The 15,703-nt window shown below is 47.5% G+C and overlaps 1 protein-coding gene across 2 annotated transcripts in view; it reads left to right on the forward strand.

Moving 5' to 3' along the window:
• The first annotated feature begins 317 nt into the window (after window positions 1-317).
• The window catches only part of rsrc1 (arginine/serine-rich coiled-coil 1), a 163,495-nt gene continuing 148,109 nt past the window's right edge, over window positions 318-15,703 (forward strand). For both annotated transcript variants that reach the window (XM_066651990.1, XM_066651991.1), the window contains exons 1-3: window positions 318-451; window positions 2,151-2,357; window positions 6,165-6,284. In XM_066651990.1, the coding sequence (XP_066508087.1) occupies window positions 2,164-2,357; window positions 6,165-6,284 (314 nt within the window). In that variant the 5' untranslated portion in view covers window positions 318-451; window positions 2,151-2,163. The remainder of the gene's footprint in view (window positions 452-2,150; window positions 2,358-6,164; window positions 6,285-15,703) is intronic.

Raw genomic sequence — 15,703 nt, forward strand, 5'->3', positions numbered from 1 at the left:
CAGCAGGGATTCCAATAAACCCAAATTAATGTGATTATTTTTGTAGATTACAATATTTTATTTAGGATTTAAAGGGGGCTTATAACTATAATTCAGTTTGAGAGCCACGGTAGGCCTAAAATTGCAATTAGCCAAAACATTATACGAAATAATATTTAAATATTTTCTCTGGCCGTTTTGAAATTAACACACATGACACTTTATGTATTCATATTAAAGAACAATAATTTATGTTTGAATATTGGAAAAAAAATTATGTGTTGAAATATTTTTTAGCAACGACTTGATTCCTTGCTAAACGACCGCGCATCGATTGCTCTGGGTTTGATTCTGAGTACTTGCTCCTGATCGAGCTCTCAGGATTGAGTGTAAATGCCTGTAATACTGTGATGGCGCTGGGGTTTGACTTTCTTTAAAGGGTTTCTGCTCGAGTTGTGGAGATTTATCGCCGGTAAGAGCCAAATGTTTTTCCATTTTCATCACAGCGACTGTTCTAGTATATCCGACTACGCTCTGTGTTGTTCCGGGGCGGTAAAACCGCTCGTTAGCGGTAGCTACAACCATTCAGAGTGAACAGACTGCAGCAGAAATAAAACACCGAGAATTTCAATATATTTCCCTCATGTTTGTTGTATTTTGTTTACTCCGAAGCTAAACAGACTGTCCTATGGTCAACGAAGCTGACTGGACTGTGAACACCTGTATTTTTGATTTATGTTCGATTTTGTGCAATTTTCTTTATGAAATGTAATTATATGCAACGTAGCTGCACACGAGCCATGTACAATACCCAGCCATGACTACACAGGGGTACATCTCTATAGCTTTGGGCTGTGGAGCAGTGGAACAATGTTCCTTGAAATATTGGAGCTCCATCCAGTGCCTGCACCTAAAGGAACGCCTAAAATTGCTGAGATGTAATAGTTGCAGCTTATTTCACAGAACTAACTGTATAATAATCCGGTTATGTGGTAATAACACGTTGTATTCACCCATAAATTAAATGGCAATTTATTTTGGTAATTTATATCAGGGACATGACCCAAACACAGGATGGTTCTGCTGAAATGATGGGGTTTCAGTGTAAAATACTCTTGTTTCTGCTTTGTTTAAATGCTCAGAGTCAAATGAGTATTTTAAAACAACCAACAAAATGATTAAGTTTAAAGAAATATAAAATAAAAAAGCCTCAGTAACTTAATTAATTAAAATGACTTAAATAACAACAAAATATTCCCGATTGTAATCAGTAAGAAACATATTAATTTAAAAAGCATAATTGTGATAAGCAAATTTAGCATAATAGTGTGTTCTCCCTGTGTCCGCGTGGGTTTCCTCCGGGTGACTGTCTGTGAGGAGTGTGGTGTGTTCTCTCTGTGTCTGTGTGGGTTTCCTCCGGGTGACTATCTGTGAGGAGTGTGGTGTGTTCTCCCTGTGTCTGCGTGGGTTTCCTCCGGGTGACTGTCTGTGAGGAGTGTGGTGTGTTCTCCCTGTGTCTGTGTGGGTTTCCTCCGGGTGACTGTCTGTGAGGAGTGTGGTGTGTTCTCCCTGTGTCTGTGTGGGTTTCCTCCGGGTGACTGTCTGTGAGGAGTGTGGTGTGTTCTCCCTGTGTCTGCGTGGGTTTCCTCCGGGTGACTGTCTGTGAGGAGTGTGGTGTGTTCTCCCCGTGTTCACGTGGGTTTCCTCCGGGTGCTCCGGTCTCCTCCCACAGTCCAAAAACACACGTTGGTAGGTGGATTGGCGACTCAAAAGTGTCTGTAGGTGTGAGTGTGTGAGTGAATGTGTGTCTGTGTGTCTGTGTGTCTGTGTTGCCCTGTGAAGGACTGGTGCCCCCTCCAGGGTGTGTTCCCGCCTTGCGCCCAATGATTCCAGGTAGGCTCTGGACCCACCGTGACCCTGAACTGGATAATGGTTACAGACAATGAATGAATGAATGAATGAAATTTAGCATAATGACAGACTTAACGGTTGTTACCGTTAATTTCTGTTAGTAGTTTGATCAGAGGAGGATGGGTCCCCATTTTTAGTCCTTCACAAACCTGAACATCTTTATTCGAGTGTGTTATGTCGTAGTAAACAGGTACAGCTGGTTATCTGTACTACAGGGCTGCGTTTGTGTTACCCCTCTCTTCTCTCTCCCTTCGATGCAGACACTGAGTGAACATGGGCCGCCGTTCTTCAGACAGCGAGGACGACAGCCGCGGCCGGAGAAAGAAGAAGCACCGCCGGCGTTCCTCGTCCTCCTCGTCCAGCTCGTCAGGGAGCAGAGTGACCAGCCGCAGTAAACACTCCAGCAAGAGAACACGCTCGCGCTCCAGAGACCGAGATCGAGACAGGGACAGGGACAGAGACAGGAGGTAGGGTGTGAAAGCTGACGGCTTGAGCAGGTAGTTGTGGTGCTTCTGATTGGTCAGTTAGAGACTCAGTGTTCTGAAAAGAAATGTGACAAGTGTGAAATGTGCTTTAATTGTTATTGCACAGAAGTACAGCCAAATTTGGACTCTACCTTTAAAACATCTGTGGCTGTCAAAAGGAAACACACACACACACACACACACACACACACAAGTGATTGGGGCAGTGAACATTCACACACCAAGGGCAGAAGCCTGTTTATCTGTGGCTTTTATAATGTTCATATCGATATCAGAATTATATTGATCAAAATAAAGAACTATATCGTGATATAAATGTTGACCATATCGTTCAGCCCTAGTCCAAAGCAAAATATGGAAGGGGCTGATGACCATGGTCCAGATTAAAAGACGTGGTCTTGGTCTGGGTCAAACTGAACCATGATTCGGTTCGTGGTTCTGTGTGTAAACACTTTTTTTGAATGGGCCAGGCTTTCAGACCAATTACAGAAAGTTGAGGGAGAACTTTGATCCCACTGCGTTACTTTTGCTTCATTCCAAACTACACACTAGCACCCCTAGTGTATAACACACACTACAACATTATCAGAAGGGCACTGGTGTATTCATATATATATATATATATATATATATGTCCAGTATTGAACTGAAGGCACTAGGAACTGTTACGAGTTTTCAAGTATACACACGCACCCCCACAGCGCTCTCACACACACTCACACACACACACACTCCTCACAGTCGTTTAGGGCCAGCTGTCTCAGTTTCAATTATTCATGCCGTTTGGTCAGTGTGCATTATACGTGATGGGAAATCGTTGCAACCTCAGTGACTGCATCTGTCCGGAGCAGGGAGGGACGGATCAGGGAATGTGAGGCTTGGAACGGAATGACATGGTGGGATTGAATGTTTCTGGTGGTCTCTGTAATCTGCTACACATTTGGGGACGTGTTGAAGGACTCAGAGGACTATGTAAAACACACTGATAATAAGATTATACAGGAACACACGTAAATGATACCTGCTCCCATGTCCATTCCTGTGTATATGAATGCATTTATGGATGCGCTCCGAGCCAATGGGATGCAGAGCTGCAGCCTTAGAGTACTGTCCGATGCTGATCTGATATTTGTGTGTTTGGGTGAGATTCTATTCTTATGTTCTTTAGGGAAGTACTGATCTGATGTCAAAGATTTCAAAGGCATTGATTTTTACTGATCAGTATCAGATTTAGGGCGGCACGGTGTCGCAGCAGGTTGTGGGTTCGAGTCCCGCTCTGGGTGACTGTCTGTGAGGAGTGTGGTGTGTTCTCCCTGTGTCTGCGTGGGGTTCCTCCGGGTGACTGTCTGTGAGGAGTGTGGTGTGTTCTCCCTGTGTCTGCGTGGGGTTCCTCCGGGTGACTGTCTGTGAGGAGTGTGGTGTGTTCTCCCTGTGTCTGTGTGGGTTTCCTCCAGGTGACTATCTTTTAGGAGTGTGGTGTGTTCTCCCTGTGTCTGTGTGGGTTTCCTCCGGGTGACTGTCTGTGAGGAGTGTGGTGTGTTCTCCCTGTGTCTGCGTGGGTTTCCTCCGGGTGACTGTCTGTGAGGAGTGTGGTGTGTTCTCCCTGTGTCTGCGTGGGTTTCCTCCGGGTGACTGTCTGTGAAGAGTGTGGTGTGTTCTCTCTGTGTCTGCGTGGGTTACCTCCGGGTGACTGTCTGTGAGGAGTGTGGTGTGTTCTCCCTGTGTCTGCGTGGGTTTCCTCCGGGTGACTGTCTGTGAGGAGTGTGGTGTGTTCTCCCTGTGTCTGCGTGGGTTACCTCCGGGTGACTGTCTGTGAGGAGTGTGGTGTGTTCTCCCTGTGTCTGCGTGGGTTTCCTCCGGGTGACTGTCTGTGAGGAGTGTGGTGTGTTCTCCCTGTGTCTGCGTGGGTTTCCTCCGGGTGACTGTCTGTGAGGAGTGTGGTGTGTTCTCCCTGTGTCTGCGTGGGTTTCCTCCGGGTGACTGTCTGTGAGGAGTGTGGTGTGTTCTCCCTGTGTCTGCGTGGGTTTCCTCCGGGTGACTGTCTGTGAAGAGTGTGGTGTGTTCTCTCTGTGTCTGCGTGGGTTACCTCCGGGTGACTGTCTGTGAGGAGTGTGGTGTGTTCTCCCTGTGTCTGCGTGGGTTTCCTCCGGGTGCTCCGGTTTCCTCCCACGGTCTAAAAACACACGTTGGTAGGTGGGTTGGCGACTTGATGTGTGTGTGTGTGTTGCCCTGTGAAGTACTGGTGCCCCCTCCAGGGTGTATTCCTGCCTTGCGCCCAATGATTCCAGGTAGGCTCTGGACCCACCACAACCCTGACCTGAATAAGCGCTTACAGATAATGAATGAATGAGTATCAAATTTATTGAGCACAAACCTAAGGCCAGTCCTTTGTTTTGTGTCAGAGAATGAAAACAGAGTAACAGAGCTGTTTTAATTTGGAATTTATATAGAGAGAGAGACAGAAAGAAAGACAGACCTTGTTGCAAATTTGTTTTGATGGTTCAGCGTCATTTTTTGTTTTGGTTTTGTTTTGGTTTGCTCTTTGTTTTCCGTCTGTTTTCCCCATCTCCCGATGGAGCAGCCGCTGTTCTCTTAGCTTTAAGCGTCAAAGATGGGGTAGAGACTAAAATCTGAAAGCGAGGATGGGCTCAGAAGAACAGAAAGGACTTTTAGTAATGAATATTACTCAAACTGTCTGAGAGTGAGGTGCATTTAAATGCTCCTGCACAGCCCCCCACACGCCAGCCCCCCTGTACGAGCAGGCCGTCAGAGCAGCCCTTTGAGCTGCCGGTTTGAAAACAGAATGAAGCTGCTCGCTGGCGGAGGAGGAGCTGTCTCTGCCGCTTTCCCGCCGACACTGTGATGCGCTCTCTGGGACGGGCCGTCCAACTCACCAGCCTCTGGCGCTGGAGCCCATGGTGCGAGAGGTGGTGGTGGTGGTGGTGGGGAGGTTGGGGAGGCCAGGAGTGGGTGTTTAATCAGGCAAATAAACTAAACTAAATTGTGATATTTTTCCCTTTAAAAAACACTTTTATTTATTCATAGGCGCAGGGGGAGCCAGGCCTGCCCGGGTTTAGCTTGGTGTTTGAGAAGCGGCTAAAGGAAGACAGAGAGAGAGAGAGAGAGAGAGAGCATGAGTGAGTGAGTGAGGGAGAGGAGTAGTTCATTAGCTGTAATAATGGAGAGTAATGGAGTGTAGAGGGGTGGGGGGGGTTCTGGTCTGTGAGGGTGAGGTCAGCCTTTCTAAACGTGGTGTGGTGAGTCATTTCTGCAGAGAGTTCAAGAGCTTGACCCCTGTCCGGCTGCTCTGATTATCGCTCATCATCCAGAGGCTTTCCCTGCTGTTTGTGTGTGTTATTTTCGCACAAAATGTCCAAACTGTTTGCGCAAAAAGCCCTGATGTGTCTGTCACAGCCTCGTGTGAAGTGTTTACCCCTGAGCTACAGAAGCCAGCTGCTATTTGTTATAATAACAATCCTGATTTTACTGTACTTTCCTGTAGATTCATATTTATTATATTAATTTCTCAGAGAGAATATCAGAGAACCTGTGAACGATGTTAAAGCAGCTCGTAGTATTCTCACCTTAGATTTTATAGCTTCAAAATCATTGTTGGGAGAAAAAAGCCACAGTCATTGCTACACCGGGCTCAGCACTGCAGAAACTGCACTGTGTAACATCTAAAGGAGGCTAGTTTTACCCACTCCACAACATGGTTTATTTCATGGTGATGTGTATGAATATTTTAAGACGTTCATGATGTGACTGAGACATGTGATGTTTCTCCAGACGGAAGCATCGCTCCAGCAGCAGCTCTTCCAGAGGTTCCAGTCACAGGAGGCGGAGCCGCAGTGCGGACAAGGGGCGGAGCCACAGATCCCGGCGGTCTCGTTCCCGCAGCCGTAGAAGGTAAAGGCAAATTTTCTCACCAACCTCTGAGAGACGGGAGGATCTGGACAGCAACAAAACGATAAACATAAGCACTGCTGTACTGACAGAATGTAATACACCACAGGAAATGTAGGGGGCAATGTGACTTCAGTTGCTGCACTGCAGCATAAACTGTACATATTTGTAGGGGCTGGTTGAAAATTGTATGTGTTTTTGTGCACATTTTGGCCAGCATCAGACACAGGGAGAACACACCACACTCCTCACAGACAGTCACCCGAAGAAACCCACGCAGACACAGGGAGAACACACCACACTCCTCACAGACAGTCACCCGGAGGAAACCCACGCAGACACAGGGAGAACACACCACACTCCTCACAGGCAGTCACCCGGAGGAAACCCACGCAGACACAGGGAGAACACACCACACTCCTCACAGACAGTCACCCGGAGGTAACCCACGCAGACACAGGGAGAACACACCACACTCCTCACAGACAGTCACCAGGAGGAAACCCACGCAGACACAGAGAGAACACACCACACTCCTCACAGGCAGTCACCAGGAGGAAACCTACGCAGACACAGGGAGAACACACCACACTCCTCACAGACAGTCACCCGGAGGTAACCCACGCAGACACAGGGAGAACACACCACACTCCTCACAGGCAGTCACCAGGAGGAAACCTACGCAGACACAGGGAGAACACACCACACTCCTCACAGACAGTCACCCGGAGGTAACCCACGCAGACACAGGGAGAACACACCACACTCCTCACAGACAGTCACCAGGAGGAAACCCACGCAGACACAGAGAGAACACACCACACTCCTCACAGACAGTCACCAGGAGGAAACCCACGCAGACACAGAGAGAACACACCACACTCCTCACAGACAGTCACCCGGAGGAAACCCACGCAGACACAGGAAGAACACACCACACTCCTCACAGACAGTCACCCGGATGAAACCCACGCAGACACAGGGAGAACACACCACACTCCTCACAGACAGTCACCCGGAGGAAACCCACGCAGACACAGGGAGAACACACCACACTCCTCACAGGCAGTCACCCGGAGGAAACCCACGCAGACACAGGGAGAACACACCACACTCCTCACAGACAGTCACCCGGAGGTAACCCACGCAGACACAGGGAGAACACACCACACTCCTCACAGACAGTCACCAGGAGGAAACCCACGCAGACACAGAGAGAACACACCACACTCCTCACAGGCAGTCACCAGGAGGAAACCTACGCAGACACAGGGAGAACACACCACACTCCTCACAGACAGTCACCCGGAGGTAACCCACGCAGACACAGGGAGAACACACCACACTCCTCACAGGCAGTCACCAGGAGGAAACCTACGCAGACACAGGGAGAACACACCACACTCCTCACAGACAGTCACCCGGAGGTAACCCACGCAGACACAGGGAGAACACACCACACTCCTCACAGACAGTCACCAGGAGGAAACCCACGCAGACACAGAGAGAACACACCACACTCCTCACAGACAGTCACCAGGAGGAAACCCACGCAGACACAGAGAGAACACACCACACTCCTCACAGACAGTCACCCGGAGGAAACCCACGCAGACACAGGAAGAACACACCACACTCCTCACAGACAGTCACCCGGATGAAACCCACGCAGACACAGGGAGAACACACCACACTCCTCACAGGCAGTAACCCGGAGTGGGACTTGAACCCACTGCAGGTCTCTGGAGCTGTGCGACTGTGACACTACCTGCTGCACCACCGTGCCGCCCTGGAACAGTATTAGAATAGTAATAATAATTAGATGGGTTAATCTGAGAGAGTCTGAATGGGGAAATGTATGTTTGTGTGTGTGTGAAATTGTCTGCGGGTGGCTGTGTGAGTGAGTGAGTGACTGGGTAAGTGTGTGATGCACAGTGATGGACTGGGACTCTGTCCAGCCTCGTGTTCCTTCTGCCGTGACCCATTCAGGATCAAGCAGTTTTTAATAATGAATGACCAGCTTTGATTAACCGGATGATCAGGTTCTGTATATATTTTTATTTTCCTCTTGAACACCGGCAGGGGTTAGCGGGACAGACTCGTGTTGTTGGGTCAGAGTGAGATTTACTTAACTGAAAAGTCAATATGTTTACAAATACAGTCTCACATTTGGATGTTTAATGAAGAGGACGTTAAAAAAGACAAGAGAAAATGAACGTCGGAGGCCGCACCATGTGGGAAAGCGCACTTCCGTCTCCCCAGTTGTCCTCATTTAGACGTCTGCAGACTGCTGGCTTAGCTAATTAGCCTGTGACAGCCTGCCATTAAAGCCATGCTCTGCTGTTTTTGTGTTCTTCTTTTCGAGGCGCTCTCACTCTCGCCAGCTGCTTGTCCTCTGCACACACTCGCTCGTAACAAACACAGCGTTATCAGTGTAGGTTATGATTATTATTTATTTGTCTCTATTAATTAAGCGGGGGCCTGAGCACCCTCGGGTCAAAGCGCGCTGTCTGTCCTTGTGCCCCCTTCAGAGCCGGGAAGAATAAGGCACCACTTAGGCTGATTAATTAATGCAATTGAAACATAATTATCCATTCGCCGTTTATTGAGATGTTTGTTTTTTTTCTAATTCGTGTGCGCAAACACACTCGCTCACTCCGTCCGTGGGCATCGAGCACGATGAGCCCATTTCATTAACATTGCAAATGTAAGTAAATGAAGCAGTGAAGAACGCGGCGGTTAAATCCTTCGCAGCAGTCGGGAGGCTGGAGTAATTTATTCACGTTAAAGCCGCTGTTTACTGGTGCGCGGCTGCAGGAGATGGAGGAGAAATTTCAATCACAAAGGAAAGGGGGTCTGTATCGTCATTAGCCTCCCACTGATGAAGAGGGCTAATAGGAGCTTTATCCAGAATGCACAGTGGCTTTTCTGTTATTGATAGTTTTTGTATAGACTTAAGTGACAACGGTAAGTGGAACGGTGACTACGTGACATTGCTTAGATCAAGCTTAGATCAGGTGTTTAAAATGTGTTTAAGGCTTAAGCCTAGTCCTGTACCATCCTGTGAGCTGAATAACTCGCATTAAAGTAACACCAGGTAGTATTTTTACCTTAAAAGTGCAGCTTTAAAGTAATGGTTTTTCTCCACTGGGCTGCAATAGGTAGAATAGAGCCTCTGTTGTTGCTACTCCAGACTCAGCACTGCAGAGATTGCACTATGTAACTTACAGAGGAGGGTAGGAAAGCCATGCATTTAAAAATATGCAAGACAGCCACTGCTTTCCAAACCAGCATCAATTCAGAGGATAAGTATCCATAGCTGTAATAAGATCAGCTCCATGCATATGTCCAACGTCAAGTGCAGAGACTTTAGAATAGCCCCGCCTCCTCGTCTGAGTCACAGCGGTGGACTCGGGGGTTATGTGAGAGCGCAAAGTGGACGCAGCAAAAGACAGACAACATGCACAGAGAAATACGAGAACAAACAGCTAAAATCCAGAGCTTCTGCTCCTTCGTTACTCACTGCTGTGCGCTCGGGGTCGGGGTGAACAGCGAGCGACTCATTATCATTTAAAGGAACAGGTGCTGAAAGCGGTGATTAAGAACCAGTGTTCTACCGTGGAGAGGTAAATCGAAACGAGTAAATGAATTAGTAAAGTATTTGGACTAAAAATACAGGACGTGTGGTTTCAGACTTTTCTCCAAGATGCTCCTGCACTTTGTGGCCCCTGTATTTTAAAGAGCTTGGTATTGATACGAGTCTAAAGTGCGGTGGAAGTTTTCCGGAGGCGCGGTTGTTGCGGGGCTGCGGTGAGTGGAACAGGTTGCCCCGCTCCGGGCAGCTATCTGTCACTGTCGTGTTAAAAGGGTTTGGGTCGAGTTATGGAGTTGGGAACGAGGCACACTGATAAATCAGGGGTGGATTGAGTGGACAGCTCTCCGTGATTGATATACTGACAGAATATGAGCAAGCGCCATGCGAGATCTAGAATATGAGAGTGGGATGAGAGAGTGAGGTGGGGGGTGGTGGTGTGATGAAAACTACCCGAGGAGTGGATATTATTCAGAGGAATAAGAATAATAACCGCAGCACGGGAATATTGCAGGAGTGAAGATTAGGGCAGTTTGGGAACAGATATTGGTTTTAGCGTCCCTTATGTGTAAAAGAAAAAAGGATAGAATAATAAATAAATAAAGAAACATACAACTGAAATTAGAATAATGCTCCATTATGGGCTTCTGTTGTTGTTGTTGTTTTTTTTTCTTTCTTTCTTTCTCCCCCCCATATCAGAAAATGAGATAAGCCAAACGGATACCCACGGAGACTCACCGTCTCTCTCCCCCTGAACATGTACGACAGACAAGAGTAGCTGATAACCCATTAGACATTAATGTTTATTCCCTTTGATCAGAGCAGGCAGTTCGTGAGGCTGCTCGCTGCTGAGAAGGAGCTGTTGCTCAATGAGTCTTACATTCTCTCTGTGTGTACAGAGCTTCTCCCGCCGTTCCACAACGCTACACAAAGCTAAAATCAAATATGTTATGATGCAGATGCCATATTTTAGTGCAGTTAATTCACTTCGAATGGAGCTTTTCCACTGTGTGGTGCCTTCTGCATGGGCTTCTCTGATTTTCCATCAGGTAAATTTGGTCCTGGTTCCTGGAAACAGTTGTTTATTATGGCGCTTTTCCACTGTCTGTACTGAACTCGGCACGGCTCTTTTCGCTTTTCCACTGGCCAAATCTGGTTCCTGGAACTGGGTAGGTTTTCAGTCCCAGCTCACTCTGGGTTCCATCCGTGCTGAGTAGGTACTAAATGGTGAGGTGTAAACCCTGCAGAGCGCTGATTGGCCAGAAAGACTTGTCTCACCAGGAAATGCAGAGCTTATTCAAATCCAGCACAAATTCGCTGCTTGTAAAATCTCTAAAGTTACAGCAGCTTTCACGTTTATTTTTATCGGATTTCACAACGGCAGCTCGTGACTTTACCTCGAGGGGTTTTGAAGAGGTTTATAGGCTCCTTGGGCCAGTGGCCGACGAAATTTCCAATGAAAGCTAAACGTGCGACAAGTAAGTACTGGGGCGCGGAGCCGTGTTCAGTCCAAAAATCAACAGCACGTGAATACACGACGATTAAACAGCGCCACACTTTACCGTCGGCCTTGATGTGGTTTTCAAAGCCCGCGATTCCTGTTAGAGACTGGGTTTTTTTTTTTACATTACCAGCTCCATTTCACAGGGGGGGCCCTGCCAGCAGAAAAGCGACAAGCTTTAAGCGAGCGGAGCCGTGTAGAGCCGGACCCATGTGATGGAAAAGCGTCATTAGTCTCTGCTCTCTCGTGTTTCCAAGCGAGCCGAGTAGGGACTAAACCAAGAAGTGTAAACCTGGCAGAGCATTGATTGGCCAGAGACAATAACAACACACGAATACACGATGAATAAACTAAAGCGCCCTGTCCCTGTTAGAGACAGGGTTTGAGACGACATCGGATACATTTCGGGGCGGGGGAGGGAAGCTCTGGGAGTGGAAAACCATCCAGGGACCAAACAAATTAGAGTCCAGTAGAATCCGTACCCTGCTTTGGAAAAGCACTGCTAATTAAGGCACTCAGAGAGGGGAAGGTTTGAAGATATTGGGGATTTTAAAAACAAAACAAACAAACAGAAAACTACTCCACATTGAAACCAGTGTAAACTATTTTTAAAAAAAGGAAATGACCCAAGATTAAGTTAAAGTCCAGGTGAAATTGGAATAGTCTTCTTTAAACCTGGTTGCTTAAAGTCCCTGGTCAGAACCGGCCCAGTTCATCAGATTACACCATGGTTACTATTAGTTTAATAGCATTGTTTTACCTCTAAATCACTGTTATTAACTTTGATGTTGTCACTGAGGGTGGAGACTCACTCACCCAGTCACTCACACCTTTTCAATAATAATAATAATAATACACATTTTTATAAAAATAAGAGAATTATCAGTCGATTCAATTTTAGGGATTGATGTAGAACAGTGAGGGTGGGGTATTTTTAAAGTAAATTGTAAATCGCTGTATTGTAGCCAGGGTACAGCGCAGTGTAACGAAGCCCAAGCCTGACTCTCTGTTACTGCCGTTCTTTACTAATCAGCCTCAGTGAGGTGAAGAGGTTAGTTGTAGCTTGCCGCAGTGTTGCTAATCCACCACTTGACCCCAAACACCAGACAACTGTCTCCTCAAACCACAACACCGAGGGCCACACGTCTCCCTGATCAATATTTCATTACCCGCCGCGCCTTGGGTTTCTCCTTTTGTATTAAACGGACGTGAGGCGCCACCCGCAGCTCTCGCGACCCCTCGGTTCCCCCTCTGTGAGGTCCAGAGCGCAGGTGCATCCTTCCAGCGAGGGTTTTTTAAGACAGAAAGAGCGAGGTGTGTGGAATGTTTAAGATCTCTGAAGGTGTGAGTGATAGGCCTCTCTCCTCCGCGCTGAAACGAGGTGTTGGCGCAGCACATCTGCCTGATGACTTTCCCTGCTGCTTCCTCACTCTGAGCCACCACTGAGGTCACACACATGAAGAGGAGAAGGAGGAGGGGAAAGGCCAAGGTATGAGTGTAAAAAGATATAAAGATGGACGCAGAGTTATGATTATATATATAAAAAAAAACATTTGAGACCTGCTTTGGTCAAAGCCCCACGAGCCCCACAGCAGTGTTCTCCCCCTGTGTAAACAGCCCCTGTTCAGAACGCCCGCTTTCAGCACCTGTTCCTTTAAATGACAACAAGCCGCTCGCTGTTCACCCCGACCCCGAGCGCACAGCAGTGAGGAGCGAGGAGCAGAAGCTCTGGTTTTTAGCCGTTTTCACTCTGTTCTCTTTCTTCTCCGTTTTTACTCAGTGCTCTTATTTCTCTGCGCTCGTTGTGTGTGTTTTGCTACGTTAAACCTCATCTTTGCGCTCTCACATAAACGTGAGTCTGTGACTGTGATTGGACAGACTCCGGCGAGGGGGGCGGGGCAATTCTAAAGTCTGCACTTGATGTGAGAAGAGGAGCAGAATCAGAACCGCTTTGGTCAGAAAACATTAAGAAGGTCCTACTGTAAAAATGAAACAGACAGTAACGTTTAAACTTTTTAGCACATTTCCTGGAACAACTAAAAGATCCACACTGATGTCGGATGTACACACTAATGACTGGCATTCATTTGAAGTCATAATTGAAAATTATGAACATAGTCATTGCCCCTCTGTCTTCTTTGGACAAATGAAGGGCCTTATTTTAAAAGACATCAGGGTCAAGACCAGCTTCTGACCCCTGACCTGCTGGACCACATCCTGGGATCGACCCGATCAGCCATCACTGACTGGAGCTGAAGCCTGGGCTGCCCTCGGCGACGTGTGTGTGTGTGTCCTTTATTATATCAAAATCAACATGCGTCCACTAGGCACCGATCTGAGAGGCCACTCTTTCTGTCTCTTTTTTTTTTTTTTTTGCTGTCTGTTTTTGTTCTTCCCTCTCTTTCTCTCTGTCTTTCTTTTGCTCCCTCCTTCCGTCCAGAGTGCGCAGTGGTGTCTTTTTTTATTTATCTTCCCCCCACTAAAGGCTAGTCAAACGCTGCTGGCCTTTGTTGTCAGAAACCTTTATTTACCAAAGAGGAGAGTAAGTGAGTGACACGGCAAAGGCCTTTTATCCCTGGCTAGCCGCGAGCGCAGCTCCCTCTGCCTGCCAAAAGAAGCCCCCCGGCCCTCCTCTACCCTCCCTCTCCTCCAGGCACATCCAGCAACAAGCCCTGTCCCCTGGGTGAGGGGGGGGGTGGTTAGAGTTTCTGCAGCACCGCCAAAGAGCTGCCCATTAAATACATTCAAACACACAGCAGAACGGGCACATTCTCCTCTGTATATTTCTGGAGGAATATCTACAACAATAACACACGTCCAGAGCTGCTCATGCAGTCAGACATCTGTTTTGAAACTGTATTTACATTGTTATTAATAGAACATACGTTTGTGTATTATACACATGTACATAATGTTCTGTGCCAAAATCTGAGACAGCCTTTTAGTTTATTTAAAAGGGACATGCTCTCGCTTTCCTTCTTAATGAAACATCGCTGACCTGCTTTGGTCAAAACCCCTTTAAGCCCCACACCAGCGTTCTCCCTCTGTCTTTCAGCCCCTGTTCCTTTAAATGATAATGAGCCGCTCGCTGTTCACCCTGACCCTGAGCGCACAGCAGTGACGAGCGAGGAGTAGAAGCTCTGGTTTTCAGCCGTTTTTGCTCTCAGTCTCTGTGCACCTTATGTCTGTTTCGTTGTGTTTATCCTTGTCTTTGGGCCCTCTCATAATCCCCGTAGGTCCAGCGCTGTGATTGGACAGACTCACACGAGGGGGTAGGGCAATTCTACAGTTGTGAACATGCACCAAGCAAGGTATTTTTTCAAATACTTAAAGGCTTCTTGGCTGGGAATGAAATCTATGAAGGATGCTCGTTGTCTTTACTTGGGTAAATATTTCTTTCAATGAGCCTTGAGTGAGAAATCAGAGTTCAGTACACTCTGTTAAAGCCATGAGACCCCCCCCCTCCACCCCATGGGTTAAAGCACTTTACACTGGTGCGAACGTTCACAGACACATGCTCAAACCCAGGATCCATTTGCCTCCGCGTGAGCAGAGCAGAGATTAATTCAGAGGCTTGATTCCTGTATTATTCTTGCTGCCAGGCCGAAAGATAACTCTGTGCTCTGGTTACCCTTCCCTCGTATCGTCGGACCTCCCGTGTCAGTCACGCAGGGACGGGAGATCTTTTGTCCACCAAATACATAAATATGGAGTGAATAAATATTGTAATTCGGGAACACGGATGCCCCGAGGCCAGGAGAACTCGCGTCTAACACTCTGCCTCTTTCTCTTTCGACAGCGGCGAGCTAAAAAGGAGACCACAAAGAGCATCACAAACGGCGGCTGATTGGTCAAAGGCTCGCCCGCTGATCTTTATTCAGGAGGCATGGCCGTTGCCCCGTCGTAGCTCATTATCCGCCGGCCGGTGATTTGCAGTAAATATTAAGGGCGGTGGTCTTTGCCTTGACCTTTCATGCTGTGGAGGAATGTGTCGGGGTTCCTCATTATGCCGGATTCTCCCCCGCGGCTGCGACTCTTCTCTGTATGTCTTAATTTTGTCAAATTTATGAGCAACCAGAATGATTTCTGATGTCATTTGAAAGCTTTTGAAGGGATTCTTTTGCCTCATCTGGGACCTAACGTAGACGGTCACGTGAGCCGGGGAATATCCGCGGGAGAAAGGACGCGGCTGGCCGCTAATTCACACCCGACTGTTTATTTCATCCCATTCAAAGTTGCGCTCGGTGACGTACGGCTTTTTTCAACCTTCTGCTATTGGAATATGAATGCGAAATGAAAAATTCTCCTTCCTATTTTGCCTCTCGCCCC

This window comes from Hoplias malabaricus, chromosome X1 (genome assembly GCF_029633855.1).
Source record: "Hoplias malabaricus isolate fHopMal1 chromosome X1, fHopMal1.hap1, whole genome shotgun sequence".
Lineage (NCBI taxonomy): Eukaryota > Metazoa > Chordata > Actinopteri > Characiformes > Erythrinidae > Hoplias > Hoplias malabaricus.